Source organism: Chiloscyllium plagiosum, unplaced genomic scaffold (assembly GCF_037043375.1).
Source record: "Chiloscyllium plagiosum isolate Xiang-an unplaced genomic scaffold, Cpla_swu_hap1 HiC_scaffold_36, whole genome shotgun sequence".
NCBI lineage: Eukaryota > Metazoa > Chordata > Chondrichthyes > Orectolobiformes > Hemiscylliidae > Chiloscyllium > Chiloscyllium plagiosum.
The window spans coordinates 17,104,131-17,128,103 of record NW_028270174.1 but is presented as its reverse complement, the minus strand read 5'-3'; the positions used below and the strand labels follow the sequence as shown (position 1 = coordinate 17,128,103).

At 39.9% G+C, this 23,973-nt stretch overlaps 1 protein-coding gene and 2 long non-coding RNA genes across 5 annotated transcripts in view; 1 reads left to right on the top strand and 2 right to left on the bottom strand.

Moving 5' to 3' along the window:
* The window catches only part of helq (helicase, POLQ like), a 54,769-nt gene that overhangs the window by 2,302 nt on the left and 28,494 nt on the right, over positions 1–23,973 (top strand). For all 3 annotated transcript variants that reach the window (XM_043674291.2, XM_043674289.2, XM_043674290.2), the window contains 8 exons: positions 1,261–2,059; positions 5,089–5,267; positions 8,855–9,055; positions 10,852–10,924; positions 12,255–12,352; positions 17,061–17,159; positions 17,781–17,926; positions 21,208–21,447. In XM_043674291.2, the coding sequence (XP_043530226.1) occupies positions 1,402–2,059; positions 5,089–5,267; positions 8,855–9,055; positions 10,852–10,924; positions 12,255–12,352; positions 17,061–17,159; positions 17,781–17,926; positions 21,208–21,447 (1,694 nt within the window). In that variant the 5' untranslated portion in view covers positions 1,261–1,401. The remainder of the gene's footprint in view (positions 1–1,260; positions 2,060–5,088; positions 5,268–8,854; positions 9,056–10,851; positions 10,925–12,254; positions 12,353–17,060; positions 17,160–17,780; positions 17,927–21,207; positions 21,448–23,973) is intronic.
* Positions 8,874–16,100, bottom strand: LOC148139906 (uncharacterized). Its single transcript, XR_015753318.1, has 3 exons — positions 14,688–16,100; positions 12,183–12,350; positions 8,874–9,003 (listed from the first exon to the last, which is right to left on the bottom strand). It is a non-coding gene; the product is annotated as an uncharacterized LOC148139906 (long non-coding RNA).
* LOC122539450 (uncharacterized) overlaps positions 16,238–23,973 on the bottom strand; it is an 83,121-nt gene continuing 75,385 nt past the window's right edge. Inside the window, exons 4-5 of the long non-coding RNA XR_006309084.2 lie at positions 23,634–23,809; positions 16,238–16,750 (exon numbers count right to left, since the gene is read on the bottom strand). This is a non-coding gene — a long non-coding RNA (uncharacterized LOC122539450). The remainder of the gene's footprint in view (positions 16,751–23,633; positions 23,810–23,973) is intronic.

Genomic DNA, 23,973 nt, shown 5'->3' with positions numbered 1-23,973 from the left:
TTTTATCTTTCCATGTTAAATTACTCTATCCATGTTTATACCAAAAAATATACATGTATACCTGTCACAGGGGCACTCCTCATTTTGAGCAATAAGCGGGAAGGCTGGCACTCCAGTGCAGTGCTGAGGGTGTCTTGCTCTATCAGAGGTGCTTTCTTTCAAGTAAGAACATTAAACTAAGATCCTCTACCTGTTTGGGTGGATTCAAAGAATGTTTTGCACTATTTTAAGAAGAGTAGAGGAGTTATCTGTGGTTTCCAGACCAATTTTCATCCATCAAGCATCGTCATAAAATCATGATCATCTGGTCATTATACAATACTGTTTTGGTCTCTGGTGTCTCTCTAATATTTCTGGAGTCTTTACATCCATTTGGGCAGCCGAGTGACTTAATTTTCAAACTTGGTCGATGCCTCAATCACTGAAAGCTGCTGCACATTAACTTTTTCAGAGCTGCAACTCACAGTATTAACAGATGTTGTTGAACAGAAAGACCTATGGGTTCAGGTACATAGTTCCTTGTAAGTTGCATCAAAAAAAAATATATAGGATGTTTAAGAAGGTGTTTAGCACGTTTGCCTTCATTGCTCAGACCATTGAATATAGGAGTTGGGACATCATGTTGAGGTAGTACAGAATGTTTGTGAGGCCACTTCTGGAGTACTGTGTAGAATTCTAGTCACCCTGCTATAGGAAGGATATTATTAAATTGGAGAAGGTTCAGAAAAGATTTACCAGATGTTGCTGGGACTAGAGAGTTTAAGTTACAAGGAGAGGCTGGAACTATTTTCACTGGAGCGTTGAAGGGTGACTTATAGAGGTTTATTAAATCATGAGGAGCATAGATAAGGTGAATAGCAAAGGTCTTTTCCCTTGGGTGCGGGAATTCAAAACTAGGGGGTCTATTTTTAAGGTAAGATGAGGAAGATTTAAAAGGGTCCTGAGGGGCAACTTCTTAACACAGGTTGGTTTGTATTTACAATGAACTGTCAGAGGAACTGGTAGATTGAGATATGGTTACGACATGTAAGAGACATTTGGATAGGTACATGAATAGGAAAGGTTTAGAGGGATATGGGCTAAATGAAGGCAAGTGGGACTGGTTTAGTTTGGGAAACTTGATCAGCGTAGACAAGTTGGACCAAAGAATCTGTTTCCATGCTGTATGCCTAGGACATACTGATTGGCCTATGTGAGGCAAGGCTTATTGCTAATTGATTTAAGAGATGCATAATCAATCTCTAATTGACTCTTTTTCAGTTGGACAGTCAGGAAGACCTGTTTGGGGATTATGATAGCTTTGCAGATGACAGTGGCTTTTTGGCACAACTTGAAGATGTGGGTAGAAGCCAAGCAGAAAGTGGAAAGGAAGACAGGAAGGATACTGCTGCAGAATTTCTGATGACCTATCAGAATCTCAACTTGCTTAATTATTTGCAAAATGATAAAAACAATATGCGCAAGCATCCTGCAAAGAATGTGCCCTTTGCTACTGGTGAGGCAGTTAAAGACTCCTTAATTGGTCAGAAAAGTGGTCAGAACAGTAATGCTGCAAGTGAGCAGATTTGTATTGAAGGCTTCTCTGTAATGCATCCTCGAAGCCCAGATGAAACCGATGAGTTACCAAGCTCTCAACTTGCATTATCGGATCAATTTAACTCACCACTGAGGAAGTATGAAACCAAAGAGTTACAATCAGAAACAAATAGAGTATTGAACTGTTGTCTCACTGACCCCCCTGATGTTCCTTCAGTTTTGGAGAATGAAACATTAAATTTGAACATAGTACAAAACCAATCAAGGACTACAAATTCTGGGACAAGTAGACGGATGAGCCTAAAGGATCAGATGAAAAATGCAATGGCTGGAAATGCTATGGCACCCACATCCAAGGCATCCAGGAGTAAAAAAATGAAGGAGATTGCTCTTTCTGAGGAAATAAATGTTGCTATGAAAACCATTGAAGCCACTTCAGGGGCTGATATAGGACCTTTTTATGGGCTTCCAAGCAAAGTCAAGGATTTGATTTTCCAGTTCAAAGGCATCAAAGAACTGTACGGTAAGTGTAATGAGTCAAAACAATTGAAATTTGGCTAAATCTAGTGTGATTAAAAGGAAGATGTGTAATTTATCAGTGGTGAATTTAGAAGAAGTTCTAATGCTTTAGCAATGAAGTTATAGAAGCCACAAAAAGATCAGATGATGGTCATTTTTCTGTTGTGATAGAAACATTCAATGCAGAGGACAGACATTTGGCCCATCATTCTTGCCCTAGCGTTTGGAAGGAGTTATTTATTTTAATTTTGTTTCCCCAGGCTCTGCTGCACAGCATGACATTTTTGTTCTGTTTCATGGATGTATCCAATTCGTTTTTAGAAAGCACTGTTGAGTCTGCTTCTTACATCCCTTTCAGGCAAAGCATTCAAGATCTTAAAAGCTTACCAGATTAAAAGAAAAATCATAATTTCCCTTATGGCTTTATTTTATATCTGGTCCTCTGATCCTTTACCAGTAGATGTGAAAACAGTTTCTTCTTACTTATTTTATCAGAACATCTCCTGGTTTTGGACAATTGTATTTATCCCTTCTAAACCTTTTCTGCTTTAAGAGAATCATTAACAACATTTCTAATCCCTCAACATAATTGATTGTCTTCATCCTTGATGCCGCTCATGTAAATCTTCTCTATGTCCTTTTCAACACCTGGGCATCCTTCATGTAATATGTTCAAAGTTAAAAATCACACAACAACAGGTTATAGTCCAACAGGTTTATTTGGAAGCACTAGCTTTTGGAGCACTGCTCCGTCATCAGGTGATTCATGTAATATGATGCCAAGAATTGGATGCAACACTCCAGTCAAGATCTAGCCAATAAGGTTTGAAGGTTTCGATTAACTTCCTTATTTTTGTATGGTCGATATTTTTAATCAACCAGTTCAGTCATGTTATGATACTTTGGAGCAGTTGGGACTTGAACCGAGGCGTTCAAGTCTAGAGGTGGGGTCACAACACTACGATGTCCAACTTTTGTAATCTAGGCTGCTCTTAGCTGAGCAAAGTGTATTACCTTGTCCTGCTCCCTTCAAACAGTTGTGTATATGTTAGTTTTTTCTGTTCTCGGATAAATTAAAAATTGAGCGACACGGTTTCCAAGAACAATAGTGACATATATAACTAACAAAGAGACTAATTGAGAATGGAAGAATTAGAATTAGAATCCCAGTAATGTGCAAACAGGCAATTTGGACCAACAAGTCCACACCAACCCTCTGAAGACCATTCCATCCAGACCCATCCCCCTACCAACCCCCACGGCCAATACTCCTAACCTACACACCCCTGAGCACGGTGGGTAATTTAGCAAGGCCAATCCACCCACCTTGCACATCTTTGGACGATGGGAGGAAACCAGAGTACTCGGTGGAAACTCACGCAGACACTCGATGCAAACTCCACACAAACATGGAGGATGGAATCAAACCCATGTCCCTAGCGCTGTGAGGCTGCAGTGCTAACCACTGAGCCACTGTGGTAACAAGTCATAAAATTTACTTTGTAGGAAATTGTGAATATTTGTATTAACTTTGTCTATGAATTGATTAATTGATTTTATAAAGTAAATAATTGTTTTATATATTGGTTAAAGTGACAATGTTTTAAGTAGATAGTTTATGTAGCTATTTATTACAATTTGGTTTGAAAATATAAAATATATAGCAATAACCAGAAGACCCAGATTTTACGATTTACTTTCTTCCTCAGCATTGTGCTGCGCAACAGGCTGCACAAATTCTACTCAATTTGTTGATAAATTTTTGTTACAGTATATCTGATGAGTGCCTTTAGAGTGACAAGTACAGGTCATTCTGGGATAATGCATGTTTCAGTGTGCGATTTGTCTATAACGTTGCTGAAGAAGCACGGAATTATATTTTTAAGAATGCTTACCTCTGTCCCCAATAGCGCGATTCCAGCAGGGATCAGTTTGCACACTTGGTTCTGCGCATGCGCCAAAGTCTATGCCAAAATCTTCACACCAATCAGGGCATGCAATGACGTCTGTGCGGTTCTGCACATGCACTGGTGTCCGCACCATTCTGTCAGTGCTGGTCTTCATGCAGTTCTGTGCATGTGCAGATGTCTGCGTGGAATTCTCTGTACGGCTCTGCACAAGCGCCGATGTCCGTGCTGAAGTCTCCATGCGTTCTGCACATGTGCCGATGTCCTGGCCGAAGTCTCCGTGCATTCTGCACATGTGCCGATGTTCAGGCCGAAATCTCCGTGCATTCTGCACATGTGCCGATGTTGGCGCTGAAGTCTCCGTGCATTCTGCACATATACTGATGTCCGGGCTGAAGTCTCTGTGCATTCTGCACATGTGCCGATGTTGGCGCTGAAGTCTCCGTGCATTCTGCACATATACTGATGTCCGGGCTGAAGTCTCTGTGCATTCTGCACATGCGCCGATGTCAGCGCTGAAGTCTCTGTGCGTTCTGCACATGCGCCGATGTCCGGGCCGAAGTCTCCGTGCATTCTGCACATGCACCGATGTCAGCGCTGAAGTCTCTGTGCGTTCTGTGCTTGTGCTGATGTCCGGGCAGAAGTCTGCGCATTCTGCACTTGCGAGACGTCACAGCCGGTCTTTGTACCGTTCTGTGCATGCATGATGTCAGCTGCTGACAGAGCAGCTTTTTTTGAGAGGTACAGTATTAAATTTACTTTGTTTTGTTAATAAATATGATTTCAGCCTTCATTCAGACTGTGCTATACTTTGCGTTTGAGTTTTGTGTGATTTTTGAGCGATCACGAGAGCTAATTATTTGCTGGTCTGCCCCAACCCCATTTTTCCCATAGGCCCCATTCTTTATATTAAGCGATTTTCCAATAGGCGAGGTTTCACTGAAACGCACCTACACGGTTATAGGAGAATTACCTGTATGTACAGCAGCAAGACAGCAGCAAGTCAACAAAAAACTTGCTATTTGGCTTTAACTTGCTCATAGCCCTGCCTTAGATGGTATTATTCATGAAATTTCAAAGTGAATAATAGTGAAACATATAATGATCTTTTTGTTAAATTTCACAGAGTGGCAACATACTTGCTTGACATTAGAATCTGTGCAGTCAAGAAAAAATCTAATCTACTCCCTACCAACAAGTGGTGGAAAGACACTTGTTGCTGAGATTTTGATTATGCAGGAACTACTGTGTAGGAAGAATGATGCTCTGTTCATTTTGCCATATGTGGCTATTGTCCAGGAAAAGGTGAGAAAAACTGTAGTTAAACTATGATGCATTTCTTTAAGTTAGTGCTGCACTCTTAAACAATACAGAGGAATTATTTAGCAATTAGTGGTTCTGAATTTTTTCAGTTTGTGACTTGTTGCATAAGACAACTGCCTTAGTCAATCATTCCACAATTTTGTATTTGTAGCTTTCTATAAGAATATTCTACTGCAAGTTCTCCAAAATAGAGAATTGAACAATCATTCTTCTTGTTCAGTGACATTACCATAAGCCCCATTCTTTATATTAAGCGATTTTCCAATAGGCTAGGTTTCACTGAAATGCACCTACACGGTTATAGGAGAATTACCTGTATGTACAGCAGCAAGACTTGTTCTCCACAACTATCAGTCTAGGATAGCATTGACTAGAAATTGAACTGAAGCAGTCATAGAAATACAGCAGTTTTTCCTTATACCGGCAATCACAGGCAACTGTTCATGTGTGCTTATTGGGAAACACAAGATTCCAAGCACTGACAGCATCACATCGATTTTTATGTGGTTGATTTTAAACTGGACTTCAGTGCTGGAGAGAGTGATGATAGACGCAGAATGGGGAAGCACCCAGAGTGAGAAGGTAAGAAGGCCCAGAATCTGGGGGGGAGGGGGGGGGGGGGGGGGTGGGAGTGTGACAAGGAGAGCCTAGGATCCGGAAGGGAGGCTTGAGGAGCTGGGACACTCTCTTCCTTCTGTGTTACCCCGTCCCCATCCACCAATACCTCTGGTGTCCTGATTGCCCCCACCCCTCGTTCCTGAGTCCTCCCTATCCTTCTTTCTTCAGCTCCATCCCCAATCTGTCTAATCCTAATTTCTCAACCCCCTACCACAAGCCCGGCTGTGGCCCCCAAAATAAGCACATGCATGATTTAAAGTGTCCAATGGTGTGCATGCATCAGTGTCAACAGAAAATGGTCAATAAATACTGTAACTGCTGGAGCGGCTCAGAGGTGGGAATTCTGGGATGATTAGCTCATTTCCTGTCTCCCCAAAGTCCATCCACGATTGACAAGGCACAATGTAAGGTGTGATAGAATACTGTTCACATGCCTCGATGGTGCATTTCCATCAGCACTCAAGAAATTCAGCACCATCCGGAACAAAGTATTGGTACCCATCCACCACCTTCATCTTTCATTCCCTTCACCACTGCTGCCATCACAGCAGTAGCAATTGTACCATCTACAGAATGCTCTGTGTTAATCAATAAGTTCTTTCAACCCTCTTTTTTTTTGGCAATGGTGGCTGAGTTGTTTGCACTCACATCTCTGAGTTAGAGGTTGGAGGTTTAAGTTCCACTCCAGTGACTTGAACACATACTTCTTGGCTGATGCTCCAGTTCAGTGCAGATCAGATGTCTAAAAAAAAGGCACCCTAGCACTGAGATTGTGCCAAATTTTGGATTTTAATGGATTTGGATTATCCACCAGATCAGATGGGAGCAGGCAGGTGATAAAAGTAAATATTTTAATGTCAAGTTTCTGAACTGGCTAGAGCTTATTCTATCTTTTGTTTTCTTGGGTTGGAAAGCTCGCTTGTCCACCTGTATTGACCGACAGGACATTCTCAGTGAGGTACCAGGTTTTAATATCCAAGCTTCAGCATGCAGCTGCCAAAATACCATCTAGTGGTTACAATGATTTCAAGGATGTGACATGTAACCACATGGTTTTTCAAAGATTTTGCAATTATTACTTTTTTTCTCCATTTGCCATATTTATAGGCTAGGAGAAAAATGTCCAATTTTGAGATGATTGCAATTTTCAGTCAACTGGATTTAGGAGGAATTTATTAAGACTGAAGGATGCTGCACTGTCAGAGGTGATATTTTCTGGATTAGGTGTTAAACCAAGGTCCTGTCTGTTCTGGAAGATAAATGTAAAAGCTACGATGGCACTACTTTGCAGAGAAGTAAGACATTTATCCACCGCATCCTGGCCAGTATTTATCTATCAATCAATGTAATAAAACCAGATTATCTGATAATTATAATCCAAGTGGTTACATTTTAGTGTAGAATGGAATTTAATCGTCTCGTAGATGATCGTGGCCTTGTGTTGAGATGCTCTTATACTTTGAGTAGCTCCAGCATTGATCTTGGAACTCTTGGTTTTAGCGTACTTAGGAGTTAGGTTGCTTATATGATCCTGAATATTATGTTAGAACCAAAATCCATTCTTAATAATGTAAACATAGCAGTTCAACATCAGAGTAAACGAATGTGTAATCTGTAGTCTGACTATAATACATTATCTTGGTCAAATATGAAGACGTGTTTATATTCTTCATGTTTTGTGTCCTCCATATAGTGCAGAAGGGATACAATAACCAAAAGTGGAATACTGATGGTTGAGTAGGATACAGGATCTTTGTTGTATTGATCTATTAAGCCAAGACTTCAGTTCAAATCCTAACCTTGACAGGTTAAGCACACCATAATCCCCTAAGTAATTCAGGCTCACTGAAGAAACCATAAGAAATACGAACAGGAGTAGGCTATTCAGCCCCTTGAATTTGCTCCGCCATTCAATAAGATCCAACCAACATTGTTCAAAGTCCACTTTCCTGCAACCCTTGGTCGTCCTACTGATCAAGAATCTATCTATCTCAGCCTTAAATACACACAAGGACTCTGCATCCACGTGATTCTGTGGCAAGAAGTTCCAAAGACTCTCAACCCTCTGAGAGAATAATTTCTCTCATCCCAATGTTATATTGGCTCTCCTTTATTCTGAGACTATGCCCAGTGAGTAGAGTCCCAACCTGTTTAGCCTTTACTCAAAAGACAATCCCTCTATACCAGATCCTCCTCGTGAACCTTCTCTGACATTCTCCAATTAAAATGATACCTTTTCTTAAATAAGTGGACCAGTGCTCCAGATGTGGCCTCACCAGCACTGTGGGCAGCACGATGGTTCAGTGGTTAGCACTGTTGCCTCACAGCACCAGGGACCTAGCTTCAATTCTAGCCTTGGGCGACTGTCTGTGTGGAGTATGTACATTCTCCCTGTGTCTGTATGGGTTTTATCGGAGTGCTCCTGTTTCCTCCCACAGTCCAAAACTGTGCAGATTAGGTGGATTGGCCATGGGAAATTGCCCATAGTAGGGATATGTAGGTTATTGGGTGCATTAGTCAGGAGAACTGTAGAGTAGTAGGATAATGGGTCTGGGTGGGATACTGTTCAGAACGTCGGTGTGGACTTGTTGGGCCAAAATGGCCTGTTTCCATTCTATGATTTTACAATTGAATTGAGACTTCCTACTCTTGTACTCCAACCTTCTTGAAATAAGAGCCAACATTCCATTATTTTTCCTGATTTCCTGCTGCACCCGTATGCAAGCTTTCTGAGTTTCATGCACAAGCAACCCCAAGTCCCTTTCTGTAGTTTTTATCAATTTAAGTAATACTCTGATGTTGACTATGGACTAACATTTACTAATCTTATTCGGTCCTGTAAAATAACTTTAATAGAATAACATGGATGAGACACAGTTTGGGAAAGGTTTATTGTAATTAATAAACTAACTTTAAAACAATAATGCTTTCCTTTTGTTTGTCACCTTTAGGTGCGAGGTCTTTCAGCTTTTGGAATAGAATTTAATTTCTCGGTGGAAGAATATGCCGGAAGTAAAGGCAAATTCCCTCCAATCAAGCGTAGACAGAAGAAATCTCTGTACATTGCCACCATTGAGAAGGCACATAGTTTGGTCAATGCCTTAATAGAAACGGAGAGAATTACTAGTTTAGGACTTATTGTAGTAGATGAGGTAAGCTTTCTGATTTTTGCTATATTGATTTATCCTATTAACAAATTTTGTCGATTGAATTTAAAAAAGGTTGTAGAAAGCTAGCATGTTAAAACAGTAATATAAGGTACCATGAAGTGAATGAAAAAGGCAAATTCAAAACCCCACTAACTGACTCCCAACTTTAACTATACGGCATAGTGAACAGAAAACAGAGTTAAGCAGCCCACTTCAAAATGGAGAGGGGTAATTAAAAAGTTTTTTACCAGTCACTCATGCAAAGCTCTCCAGGCAAGCTCTTGGCATATGGTTGATGCAGAAGATGGGGGCTAGGGGAAGTGCAGAGGGAGGTAGGAGGAAATGAACTTCTCTTTGGGAAGCATGCAGAAGCTTGTTTACATTTAAACTCTGGCCTCCGAGTACAGACAAAGGGAGCTTTTAGAAACAGTATTGCAGTTCAATTTTTCCATGTGCAAGATAGAACAGTGTCTTGGTCCAGCATTCATCACTGTCTTTTTTTTCCACATTTTTGATTGATTTGGAATGTAAAACACCTTTGAGACCAAGTTGGGTAAAGGATTAAATTTAGAATGATAAAAGTATGGTCTCATCAGGGATTGAAAGGCAATTGAGACTTCTTTCTCACTTCAAAAAATTTACAATCCTTCCACAAGACAAGGTGATATTCCAATTTTTGAATTAGTTCCACCTTTAAACGTTACAGCTGTACTGTATAGCTTCATATTTTAAGAATCCTCAACCATGTGCACTTCCGGTTTACTTTTAATGTTCTAATTTATAATAAAAACTGCAAGGTATATTTGTCACACTGTGATTACATCCGCTAACTCATGGTGGTGCTGCAACATATTCAATGACACAAAATACACAAGCAATGAATTTTCTCAGGACTTTCATACTGAATTGCATTAACTCAGGAACTTTGTTGGAAATCCTGTTAATTAGGCAGAGGTAGTGTTATTGCCTGTGAGAAACCCTGAGGAAATTAATCCCATAGAAGTTCTAACATGGAAGTCAATCATTTGGTCAAACTATTCTGTCCCCTTCCACATTAACAAATAATCCAAATCGCAACTGCCCACTTCATATACTCCTTAATTCACTTTTCTTTATTCATCTATCCAGTCATGGCACAGTTTCTGTCTCAACTGCTGAACCTAGATCAACTTGCACATCCTGATTCTCTGTATGAAGGTCTCTTTTTTCTCTGCCCTGAATCTCTTAGAATTAGTTTTGCCATTTCAATTAATTTCCATCCTGTCTTCTACTATGTCCTATTTGCTCATTGTAACAATTCTAAAAACCTACATTGACTCATTTTGCCTAGCATTTACTAACTATTGATTTTTAAATGCTCAGGATTATTAACAAATGCTCATGATTCCATGCTACCCCATAGAATTTCAAAATCTCTGCTCATCACAAGATCATCAATCCTAATGTATGTTGTATCTATTTCACTGATGATGACAGTATTCAGTTGTTGTACGAGCATCTGAACAAGATGGACTGAACAAGTTCAGTTGACGATGAGTCTGTTCCATTCTGTCATGTTACAATAAAGCAGTAAGACCTTTGATTTTTTCTGGCAGTCAGCAGCTCGTAAGTTCCTGCAAGAACCTGAACTCCCTGGATCATCCACCACCTGTCTCGCTGACCAAATGTTCTCACAATAAACGGATTAAGCTGTGCTTTTGTTACTTTATATGATGCCTAATTATCCTCATTCCTGAATTCTTGGGGTCACATTCCCATCATAATAATGTGATTTAAATGCATCTTCTGTTTGAATGTAGCTGCACATGCTTGGTGAAGGAAGTCGTGGAGCCGTACTAGAAATGACATTGTCTAAAATTCTCTACACGAACAGTAAGTACGATCAGTGTTTGCATTTCATAGCATTTCATATTGTTTTGATTTCATTCCTATCTCTTTGAGTGCATGACAGCTCTCTACATTTTGCCTTTTGGATGTTAATTATACTCTTGAATGATGGCATTTAACTTTCTGTCACAGACAATACAATTTCTTAATTTGACCAAAGGTTGATAAGATCAAATGATCTATCCAAGATTAATAAAAGTTACTGAGAGATATAAGAGAATATTGCTTCTAATTTTCTCTCTCCAGATAGCCTGCAATAAAATGAGAACTTGTGTAGTTAGAGGGAGCATTCTCATCCTGCTATTTTATACTACAGTCACGCATCACCTAAGAAACTCATCTACAAATTTAATTTGTTTTAAAATACTCCCACCATAACACTAGGGGAGCACACCTCACCCCCTGACACCACTAATGATCACCATTGACCAACACCACTTCCCTAACTAGTGCTGATGGATGGATGACTTCATTATTGTGCCTCAATCCACTTTATAGCCTAATGGGATGAGGAGAAATTATTTTAGGTAATGCAAAATAGTCAAACTTCTATCAATTCCTTGTGGGCAGGCAATTCATTGGGTTCGATCTTATGCACATTGGGCATTCTTCATTTATGTAGTTTCTTCCTCCTGATCTGTTTTAATTGCTTATACCAAAGTTTTGGTTCCAAGCTCAAGTAATCTGAAATATTTGAACTAGCTCATAGTAGATATTGTATTATGGTTAGACCATGAAGAATCCTTGAACTTAAGGTGTTATGTAATTATCATAGATTAATTATGCATTTCTAATTTTAAGAAAATGCTTCGGTGAAACAGTCATTAAAGAGCAGATGATTATTTTTCTTCCAAATGACATTTGATGGAGTGCCACACAACAGGCTTCTGAGCAAAACTAGGGCTCCTGGAATAAAAAGAATATATCGAACTTTGCTGAGTGACAGGAAACAGAAGTGTTGAATGATTACATTGGACTACAGAAAGAAATATAGTGGAGTTCCCTTGGATTCAATGTTAGACCCCCCCCCACCCCCTCCTTGCTCTTCCATACATATTGATATAGACTCTGGTACAGAAGACTCTTTTATTTTTTTGGGGATAAAACAAATCTTTCTGATCCAGACCAATGACGTATATCTGCAGACAGATTCATATTATATACCCAAAGTGACTGTCTAGTCTTAACCATTTATAACGAGTTCGGGCTTGCGCATGTACCAAATCTGACAATAAAAACTCACCAGTCCAGTTCCAAACTCGACCATTGCCAGTAATATTTCATTAGGTTCAATATTTTCTGCCTATATTTCTAGAAACATCGCAAATCATTGGAATGAGTGCAACCCTGAATAATGTGAGTGATTTGCAGCACTTTTTGAAGGCAGAACATTTCGCCAGTAACTTTCGACCTGTAAGTAAGATAAAAAGAAATAAAAATCATATCTATATTTAAATATTATATGGACAAACAATCTATTGCTGGTCTGCATAATTGCAATTCTGTTCCGCTCATCTCAATTTTTTTCTATATGTCTGAAAACAGTTAATATTTAACTATCATATGTGCTTTCAGGTTACTTTGAGATGACAACTATTTGGTGGAGTGGTTTGTTGACTTTACTTCCAAAAGGACTTCACAGAAAGTTATTCTATTTGCCTCTTTATGGCCTTGTGCTTCTAAAGCACATTAAATAAAAATTTAAAACCTGCTTCTTTGTAGGTAATGCCCAGTAGAAAAAAAGGAAAAATTAGGAGATGAACATGTCAGTGAATGATCTTGCTTTTATCTACCTCCTGTGCAGCTGTAACTTTGTATGCCTCACTCTATTCAATTACCTATGATCTGTATGTCCTTGAATGTTTTATCTTGCTGAGATAGTCACAGGTGAGGTGCCAGGAGACTGGAGCTTGGCAAACGTGGTGCCACTGTTTAAGAAGGGCGGTATAGACAAGCCAGGGAACTATGGACTGGTGAGCCTGACCTCAGTGGTTGGCAAGTTGTTGGAGGGAATCCTGAGGGACAGGATGTACATGTATTTGGAAAGGCCAGGACTGATTATGGATAGTCAACATGACTTTGTGCGTGGGAAATCATGTCTCACAAACTTGATTGAGTTTTTTGAAGTAACAAAGAGGATTGATGAGGGCAGAGCGATAAATGTGGTCTATATGGACTTCAATAAGGCGTTCGACAAGGTTCCCCATGGAAGACTGATGAACAAGGTTAGATCTCACGGAATACAGGGAGAACTAACCATTTGGATACAGAACTGGCTCAAAGGTAGAAGACAGAGGGTGGTGATGGAGGGCTGTTTTTCAGACTTGAGGCTTGTGACCAGTGGAGTGCCACAAGGATCGGTGCTGGGTCCTCTACTTTTTGTCATTTACATAAATGATTTGGATGCAAGAAGGTACAGTAAGTATGTTTGCAGATGACACCAAAATTGGAGGTGTAGTGGACAGCTCCTCAGATTACAACAGGATCTTGACCAGATGGGCCAATTGGCTGAGAAGTGGCAAATGGAGTTTAATTCAGATAAATGCGAGGTGCTGCATTTCGGGAAAGCAAATCTTAGCAGGACATATATACTTAATGGTAAGGTCTAGGAAGTGTTGCTGAGCAAAGAGACCTTGGAGTGCAGGTTCATAGCTCCTTGAAAGTGAAGTTGCAGGTAGATAGGATAGTGAAGAAGGCGTTTGGTCAGATTATTGAGTAGAGGAATTGGGAGGTCATGTTGCGACTGTACAGGACATTGGTTAGGCCACTTGGAATATTGCGTGCAATTCTGGTCTCCTTCCTATCAAAAAGATGTTGTGAAACTTGAAAGGGTTCAGAAAATATTTACAAGGATGTTGCCAGGGTTGGACGATTTGAGCTATAGGGAGAGGCTGAACAGGCTGGGGCTGTTTTCCCTGGAGTGTCGGAGGCTGAGGGGTGACCTTATAGAGGTTTACAAAATTATGAGGGGCATAGGTAGGATAAATAGACAAAGTCTTTTCCCTGGGGTCAGGGAGTCCAGAACTAGAGGGCATAGGTTTAGGGTGAGAGGGGAAAGATATAAAAGAGACCTAAGGGGCAACATTTTCACGCAGAGAGTGGTACGTGTATGGAATGAGCTGCCAGAGGATGTGGTGGAGGCTGGTACAATTGCAACATTTAAGAGGCATTTGGATTGGGTATATGAATAGGAAAGGTTTGGAGGGATATGGGCTGGGTGCTGGCAGGTGGGACTAGATTGGGTTGGGATATCTGGTCGGCGTGGACAGGTTGGACCGAAGGGTCTGTTTCCGTGCTGTACATCTCTATGACTCTATGACTCTATCTGCCTGTACTGCATGCGAAACAAAACTTTTCACTGTACTTACTTATTGTTGCCACAAGTACCTAAGTCAAATAAAAATCAAATTACAATGTATATAAAGTAAAGCCAAAGATCATTAAAATAATTTGTTTTTTCCTGATCTAATAATCCATTTTCAGGTTCATATTAAGGATCAAGCAGGTGAAAATCATGGAGAAGCTTACGCAATTGCCCTAGCAAAAAGGCAAATTTGCAGAGCATCGTCACTAAATTATAATAAAACAAAGCAGAAATGAATATGCCATGCTGTGAACAGAAATTAAAAGATAGAAGAATATTTACATAAGTAGCAAGCATGACTATATTCAGGATTGTTATTGTTATATTGATGTAATGATTTACTTATTGGGGCCTTGAAAATATTCAAATAGTTTACATTACAACCTTTTATAGGAGGACCTCTACATCATCCCTACTTGCAGCTTCTCTTCTTCATCTACCTAGAGGTCTGGTGGATTTGATGCTGCTGTTTCTCAGTCTCATCTGGAAATTAAAATTTGCTACTGAGTAGACCATTTTAAGCCATTTATTTTCCTGATAAAATGCATATTTCAGGATGTCAGTGCATCATATTTGTGACCTTATGTTTTAAAAAAAATTCTCAAGGTCAGGTTCGTAGGAGAGTAGTCTGACACAGAACAAACGACCAAGAGGCGAGACTGCTAGAATATGGGCATTTTATTCCCCGCAGTGTCGCACAACGGGTCTGGCTTATACTCACTCTACATGTTACAAAAACTGGGAGCCGTCAGTTCTCGTAGAGCGGTTGCCAACAACCCACGCTCGGCGGTTAAACGTAACCCCGGAGCAGACTCACCGAACTGGAGACTTTTCCAGCTGATATACTCCCTTCCAGATATAAACATTCATGTGAACAGCAGAGCAAGGCTAAAAAACACATTCCATTCTGGTTACATACAGATAAGAAGATTCACACGGGACTAAGCAACACCTCCATTCCGGTTAGATTCACACATGTATTGGGACATAATTTTTAACCGTTTCACCACATTCCACTGCTTGGAATTTTACACCACATTCCACTGCTTGGCCCAATACATGTGTTACATTATGCTTAATTCAGTTCAATTTGTTTCAGTTAATTTCAGTTCAGTCAATTCAGTGTAATTCAATTCAGTTCCGTCCATTTCAATTCAATTTAGCTCAGTTCCATTTTGTTCCGTTCAATTTGATTCACTTCAGTTCCACTCAGTTCAGTTAACTCCGCTTCAGCCTTTTGGACATGCCCACATCCTCCGCTGTACCCCAGGCAAGGGGTTCTTCGGCAGGACTGGGATCCTTTCTCAAACAAACTGCCACGTACATGCCCACATCCATGCCATCCCGGGACGGTCGGGACCTCCACAGTTTGTTCTTCTGGTTTCTTAGTCGTTTTCCAAAACATTGTTCTGTATCAAAATCTCTCCTCAATTGCGATTGACCCTGCTCGACTACGCCAAATGTTTTAAAAAAAAATTCTCAAGGTCAGGTTCGTAGGAGAGTAGTCTGACACAGAACAAACGACCAAGAGGCGAGACTGCTAGAATATGGGCATTTTATTCCCCGCAGTGTCGCACAACGGGTCTGGCTTATACTCACTCTACATGTTACAAAAACTGGGAGCCGTCAGTTCTCGTAGAGCGGTTGCCAACAACCCACGCTCGGCGGTTAAACGTAACCCCGGAGCAGACTCACCGAACTGGAGACTTTTCCAGCTGATATACTCCCTTCCAGATATAAACATTCATGTGAACAGCAGAGCAAGGCTAAAAAACACATTCCATTCTGGTTACATACAGATAAGAAGATTCACACGGGACTAAGCAACACCTCCATTCCGGTTAGATTCACACATGTATTGGGACATAATTTTTAACCGTTTCACCACATTCCACTGCTTGGAATTTTACACCACACCTTGTCACGCACATGTTGTATTTCATGGCACAAACAGCATCCAGTGCACACAATATGATCAAGGATGAGAAACACACATGTTGAGACTTGATCTCCACTACATAAAATAGCAGAGTTCAGAGGTTTTAAAACAACAAAGATTAAGTAGCAATAGGTTTTTACTTCCCCACTAACCAATAGTAGATTCAGGTAAATGTGTTGGTAATAGGCATAATCAGATTTTAATAATCTTAATTATAAATTGACCTTTTTTTAATGTTCCTGTAATATGGTTGGGGCAAAGGTAATGGAAGATATATCGCCCTAATTCACAAAAAAAATGAAAAGTGTTGTTACAGTTGGTGCTAAGTTGTTTTATTCGGTTTATGTTTGACAATGTTATCATCAAAAGATTAAACTTCGATACAGGGCGCTGATGTACATTTGAGTCTTTAGAGTTGAAAATTTCCTTTGCTGCTCTGGAAGGACTCTTTGTGAAATTAGTTTGGGTATTTGCAGTCCAACTCCAAGTGGGCAAGCAAGAACAACTCCTGTTAGACAAGTGAGATTAGAAAAATTGTTACACTGATATGGCAGAGATCTGAGATCAAACATGAAGGACATTGTGAGCACAATGTGCTTATAAGATGTCTCATTACATACATCATTTGTCTGTGTTATGTCTGACCTGAGACTGTTGATAATGACACTTGATGCCTACAATCGTGAAAATTTTCTTGTCATATTGCTACTATCTCTCTCTTGATTGTTAGTGGTTTTAAAACATAAGTGATGTAAGTACATTTGTACAAACACTTTTATTTTTGTATTCTTCAACTTAAATAAAATTATCTTTTCTAGGTTCAACTAAAAGAGTACGTCAAAATTTGTGATAAAATTTACGAGGTGGACAACAAATCAGAAGACTATTTCACGTTTTCTCGCATATTAAGTTACAAGGTTCAGTACAATGTTAAATGATTCATCATTCAGAAGGAAAGGTCCAGGCTTAGTTACAGTTCTAAAGCAAATTTGTTTCAGTAGTTATACTACAGTGTAAATAGAAGCCCATTGCCTTCCTTTTAGAATTTAGTTTTGTTTCTTCCCTTAAATTTCTGATATATCATCCCTAACCTAAGAAATCAATCTGGTGACACTTTGGAAGTACATATTTCATAGGAAGCAGCTTTTGACTTGGCCCTTGGTACCAGCCAATGCTATTGGGGCTATAAGAGTATTCTGTAACTATATATATTTCTGATTTGCGAGTTAATCTTTCATTGCATTGCTTATCATTAAGATTTGAATATACATGATTAAGTGCTCTTTACACCCCGTTGAAGATAGGCAGATGCATAAGTAAATGTGTGCCTGTTATGTTCTGTGAATGTAAGATGATACACATTATTCATATACAAATATATTTATGCAGATTATCAACTTTTATACTAATGTACTCATGGAAATAGGGCAAATAAGCATTAGAAATTACAATATTTATAGAAATGTAAGCAAGTAGAAGGATTAAGTGACATTTTGGGGACAAGATGACAGTTTAGTTTTGATTTATTTTTCTCATAGTATTCAAGTAATATGGAGAAGATTGATCCAGATCACTTAATTGCACTGGTGACTGAAGTTATTCCGAATTATTCCTGTCTTGTGTTCTGTCCCACCAAAAAGAATTGTGAAAATGTGAGCAAGATGCTCTGCAAGTATTTAAACAAGTATGTATGTAATTACTTCATATAAATTTCACATGTAAACTTTTCAAATAATGTAATATAAAATCAAAATGTTAATCTTACAAAGGAATTATGTCTTTTTGGATCAGTGATCCATTCTGGCCAAAATGAATAAATTCAGAATCAATAAAATGTGGAGCTGGAAAAGCACAGCCTTTCCTACTCCACATTTTATTGACACTGACTTCCAGCATCTACCGTCCTCACTTTCTCCATGAACTAATTCAATTTTGTTTTCTAACCCAGGTTCACATTTATGTCTGTTACTGAAGGATTTATTTCATACTATTTTTATTCATTCTCGAGATATGAAAGAAGCTACTGGCAAGATCAACATTTGATGCGTAAATCTAATTGCCTTTCAGAGGATGATGATAAACCTTCCTCTTGAACCACTGCAATCAGTATGCTGAATGCCATTAGGTAGGGAGTCCCAGTATTTTAACCCAGCAATGAAGAAGAAATTGAAATGTATGACTCAGCCAAATTGGTATGACTTAAAGAGGAACTTTAGTTGATAGCATTTTCATGCACCTACTGCCCTTGTCTTTGTAAATGTTAAAGGTTGTAGGTTTGACAAGTGCTGTCAAAGTCCTTGATGGCTTGCTGCTGTACATTCAATAGATACTTTCCAATGAAACTGCAAGATGCCATTTAACGGGTGAGTGGATTTGTAAGATGACGATTGGACTGCTGATGATGCTTTGTCCTGCATGGTGTCAAGTTTCTTAAGCATTCCAGCAGCTGTACAGTTTCACAGCAATGGAAGTTAGTCTAACGCAGTCCTGGCAGGTGATAGAGCAAGAGGCTTTGAGGAGTCAAGTGGTTAAACAATTAACACAGAATACTTAACTGCTGACCTATTCTGTTGGTCGCAACATTTATGTCAATAATTCAGCTCAATTTCTAGTATAAAAGCAAAGAAAATGCTATCTTTTCAGCATCTTTGTACGGAACAGTAATTTTATTAATTCGGTATGTTGTACTTTTAATTACAAGTTCAAGCAATTTTTTTTAAAAATACACTTTGTTAGGTTTTTAAAATTAGTCAAAAGTTGCAATGACTTTTTGAAGAACTGTAAACCTATTTTAAAGTGTTTCACTATATTTTGAACCTCATTTGAAGTGCTATTGTTGGCATTGGTAGCAGAAGCCCCAAGTTAACTTTGTTCAAGGAAGAAATATTCCTGAAACCCGAGTGATATTGGTGGATTGATGTTTAGAACTGCAGCTAACAATCTGAGATGAGAAGTCTGATTCTGCCTTCAGCCAGATACTCTCCTGTTTGTTGAGCCTACCTGAAATGTAATTAGAGCCAAAAAAACTGCAGCTGCTGGATTCCAAGGTAGACAAGCAGGAGGCTCGAACAGCACAGAAAGCCAGGCAGCATCAAGAGGTGGAAAAGTCAATGTTTCGAGGGTAATCCTTCTTCAGGACTGAGGGTGGGTGTAAGGGGAGCTGTGGAGGGGGGGAGCGCAGGGTGGTGAGGTGGGGATAGGTGAACACAGGTAAAGGGTACAGCCGGTTGATCGATGGGAGGAAGGAATCTGATTTGTAGCGAGAAAGAATGTACAATGAAAGGATGGAAGAGAGAGGGAGAGGCTGGGAAGGGAGTCGGTGATGGGAAGCAAAGTTATTTGATATTGCAGATCTCAATGTTGAGTCCTCTTTGCTGTAGGCTGCCCATGCAGAAGGTGAGATGTTCCCCAAATTTGCAGTTTGATTCATTGTGGCAATGGAAGAGGCCAAGGATGGTCATGTCCAAAAGTGAGTGGGAAGTGGAATTAAAATGGGCGGTGACTAGGAGGTCAGGTAAGCCCCGCGGGCCCAGCTGAGATGCTCAGGGAAATATGCCCTGAGTTTACGTTTGGTCTCCCTGATGTAGAGAAGACCACATTGGGAGCATCGGATACAATAAACTAAACCGGAGGAGAGGCAGGTCAACCTTTGTCTCACCTGGAAGGACTATTTGAGGCCCTTTATGGAGGTGAGGGAGTTGGTGTGCCAGCAGGTTTTGCATCTTTTCTAGTTGCAGGGGAAAGTACCTGATGGTTGGGTTGGTGTTGATGGGGAGAGAGGCGCAAACCAAGGATTGGCGAAGGGAACAGTCCTTGCGGAAGGCGGAGAGGGGTGGGGAGGAGAAGATATTCTTAGTGGTGAGGTCTAGTTGGAGTTAGCGAAAGTGTTTAACGATAATGCATTGGATGTGGAGATTGATAGGGTGGTAGGTGAGGACAAGAGGGACCCTGCCTTTATTGCGTTTTTGGAGGGGAAGGTGGTGTTAGAGCAGTGGAACTGAGAATGGAGGCGGTAGGGTGGAGGGCTGTCTGGGTGATCTGAAATTTAAGTTCTGTTATTCGGAAAAGAGATGTTCAAATGGACATAAGAAATCGATCACATCGTGTACAAAGATTTAAATTTTAAAAAATTGATTTGTGGGATGTGGGTATCGCTGGCTATACAGTATTTGTGCCTGTCCCTAGTTGCCCTTGACATGTTATAGTCATAGAATCATAGAGATGTACAGCACAGAAACAGACCCTTTGTTGCTTAGAGAGAGTTGAGACTTAAGGAGTGCAGACAAAGAAAGTGGTGTTAAGGCCAAAATCAGACCAGCTATGATTTTATTAAGTGATGAAGGAGACTCAAACGGTCAAATGGACTACTTCTGTTCGTAACTCTGATATTCTTAGTACAATCATTAATCCTTTACCTGTCAACAGGAAAACAAAAATTGTAGCAGTCTCCTCATTAATAATTATTTGCACATAAGTACAGAACCAAATTAGCATCTAATTAACTGTCATTGTAAAAAATAACCAAAATTGATTTTGAGTCATTAATCTGATCTGAGTGATGGTTATCATTGTTTAAAACTATAAAAGGCTGGGGAAAATAAATATAGACAGACCATTTCCAGCAATGACGGTGACTTTTCAAACAAACCCCAACCATAAATACAGATTTAAGTCAGGCAGAAACTATGTCAACACTCAAGATTAAACTGAAGAAGACAATGATGGAATGTGGGGAGAGGACAGGTAAATATTATTAGACCTTAGTATTCATGTGTAGGATAAAATTGGGCCAAATGGTCCGGGGCCCATTTCTGTGCCTTAATGTCTTTGTACCTCCAGATATAGGTACTGCAGCAAAACAGAAAGATCTTTTAAGTGCAATTGTGGAATTGGTACCTTGAAATAGTGTTCAGAATGTACTTTAAAAATTTATGTTTAATCTTTTCAACAATCTGTTTTCCCCAGATCATTCATAACCATAAAGGAGAAAGAAAAGTGTGCTGTTATTCAAGAATTGAAAAACATTGGAAATGGTATGATATGTCCCATTTTACGTAACACTGTGCCATATGGATTAGCATACCATCACAGTGGACTAACAAATGATGAACGAAAACTTATAGAGGATGCATATACTGCAGGAATACTTTGCTTGCTTGCTTGTACATCGACACTTGCTGCTGGTGTTAACCTTCCAGCTCGGAGGTGAGTGCCAAATCAACTGAGAGAAAAAGTGCAATTTAAACAGGTGGGAATTCCTATGTTAGATAATGCAGTTTTTAATGCTGATTATTCTTTTAACTTTACACATTTACAATTTAAAGACTGTTTGTTTCAGAAGGACATACTGCATTTCAGGTGACAATCCTTCATGAAAGTGTGGATGTTGGAAATCCTAAGTAAAATTGGAATGTGCTGGAGAAACTGGGCAGGTCTAGCACAGTCTGTCGAGAGAAAACAGAGTTAATGTTTTGAGTCCAATATAACTGGTTTTAAAACACAATATTACTCTGTTTCTTGTGTTTTTATTCACTCATGGGATATGGGTGATGCTGGTTGGGCTAGCATTTATTGACCATCCTTAATTGCCCTTAAGAAGGTGGTGGTAAGCTGCCTTCTTGAACCACTGCAATGCACATATTTGAGGGAGACTACAATGCCCTTAGAGAGGAAATTCCAGGATATTGATCCAGCAACAGTGAAGGAATGGCAATATATTTCCAGTTCAGGATGGTGAGTGGCTTGGTGGAGAACTTGCAGGTCGTGGTGTTACCTGCAGCCCTTAATAAAAAAACAAAAGAATTGTGGAAGCTGTAAATCAAAAACCAAACCAGAAATTCTGGAAAAGCTGTGCAGGTCTGGCAGCATCTGTGGAGAGAAATCAGAGCTAACATTTTGGGCCCAGTGACCCTTCCTCAGAACTCACAATCAGTTCTGAGGAAGGGTCACTTGACCTAAAACGTTAACTCTGATTTCTCTTCACAGATGCTGCCAGACCTGCTGAGCTTTACCAGCAATTTCTGTTTTTGTATCTGTTGCCCTTGTCCTTCTAGGTGGAAGTGGTAGTACATTTTGAAGCTATCTAAGGATCTTCGGTGAATTTCTGCAGCACACCTTGTCGATAATAGCAGCAGTATTTGCTGAGTATTGGTAGTGGATGAATTGGATGCTTCTGGATTTGATGCCAGTCAAATGGGCTGTTTTGTCCTGGATGGTTTCAAACTTCTTGGATGTTGTTGGAGTTCTAACCATCCAGGCAAGTGAGGAGTATTCGGTCGCACTCCTGACTTGTGACTTGTAGATTATGAATAAGCTTTGTGAAATCAGGAGGTGAGTTACTTGTCGCAGTATTCCTAGCCTCTGATCTTCCCTTGTAGCCACTTTGTTTATGTAGTGAGTCCAATTGAGTTTCTGGTCAATGGTAACCTTCAGGATGTTGATAAAGGGAGATTCAGTGATGCTGACACCACTGAATGTCAAGGGCAGGTGGTTAGATTGTCTCTTATTGGAGACAGTCATTGACTAACATTTGAGCAGTGCGAATGTTACTTGCTACTTGTCAGCTCAAGACTAGATATTGTCCAGATCTTGTTGCATTTGAACATGGACTGCTTCAGTATTTGAGGAGTCACATTGATGCTGAGCATAGTGCAGTCATCAGTGAACATTCCCACTTCTGACCTTATGATGGAGGGAAGGTCATTGATAAAGCAGCTGAAGATATTTGGTCTAAAACACTACCCTGAGTAACCCCTGTAGAGATGTTCTGCAGTTAAGATGATTGACTTCCAACAACCAGAACCATCTTCCTATGTGCCAGGTATGACTCCATCCAGCAGAGAGTTTGCCCCCGATTCCAGTTTTGCTAAGGTTCCTTGATGCCACACTCTGTCAAACACGGTCTTGATGACAAGGGCTGTCATTCTTGCCTCACTTCAGGAATTCAGCTATTTTGTTCATGTTTAAACCCGTATTGTAAAGAGATAAGGAGCTGACTGGCCCTGAGCAGGTTACTGCTGAGCTGGTGCTGCTTTAGCACTGTTGATGACACCTTCCAATGCTTTGCTGGTGATCAAGAGTAAAATGATAGGTCAGTAATTGATTAGGTTGGATTTGACCTATTTTTGTGTAAAGGACATACCTGGGAAACTTTCCACATTGTCAGGTTGATGACAGTACTATAACTGTACTGGAAGAGCTCGGCTAGGGGAGTAGCAATTTCTTGAGTTTTCAGTACTATTGCCAGAATGTTGTCAGGGCCCATAGACTTTGCAATATCTAGTGCCTCCAACCTGCTGAAGACTGGTTTCTGAGGTCCACTGGAGGAGGCCAAGATGGATCATCCACTTGGCAAATCTGGCTGAAGATTGCTGCGAATGCTTCAGACTTACCTTTTGCACCGATATGGTGAGCTCTTTCCAACACTGAGGATGGGGATATTTACGGATCCTCCTCATCCATTTGTGGAACCTCATGCACTCTCCATTGAACCAGTGATTCATCTATTCTTCATATATGGATCAAGACACTGAATGCCAGAAGACTTATAATTGTGAGGACAGTATATCTGCAATAATCAAGACATACATGTTAGTGCACTTTACAATAGCACAAAATTTGTCCAGTAATGCTAGTCTCCAGAGTCAGCTGATTGGGTAACGCTCACTATTCAAGCTCACATGAAAAATTATGAATAGAGTGTGGAATAGAGGCTACTACTGACTTTGTATC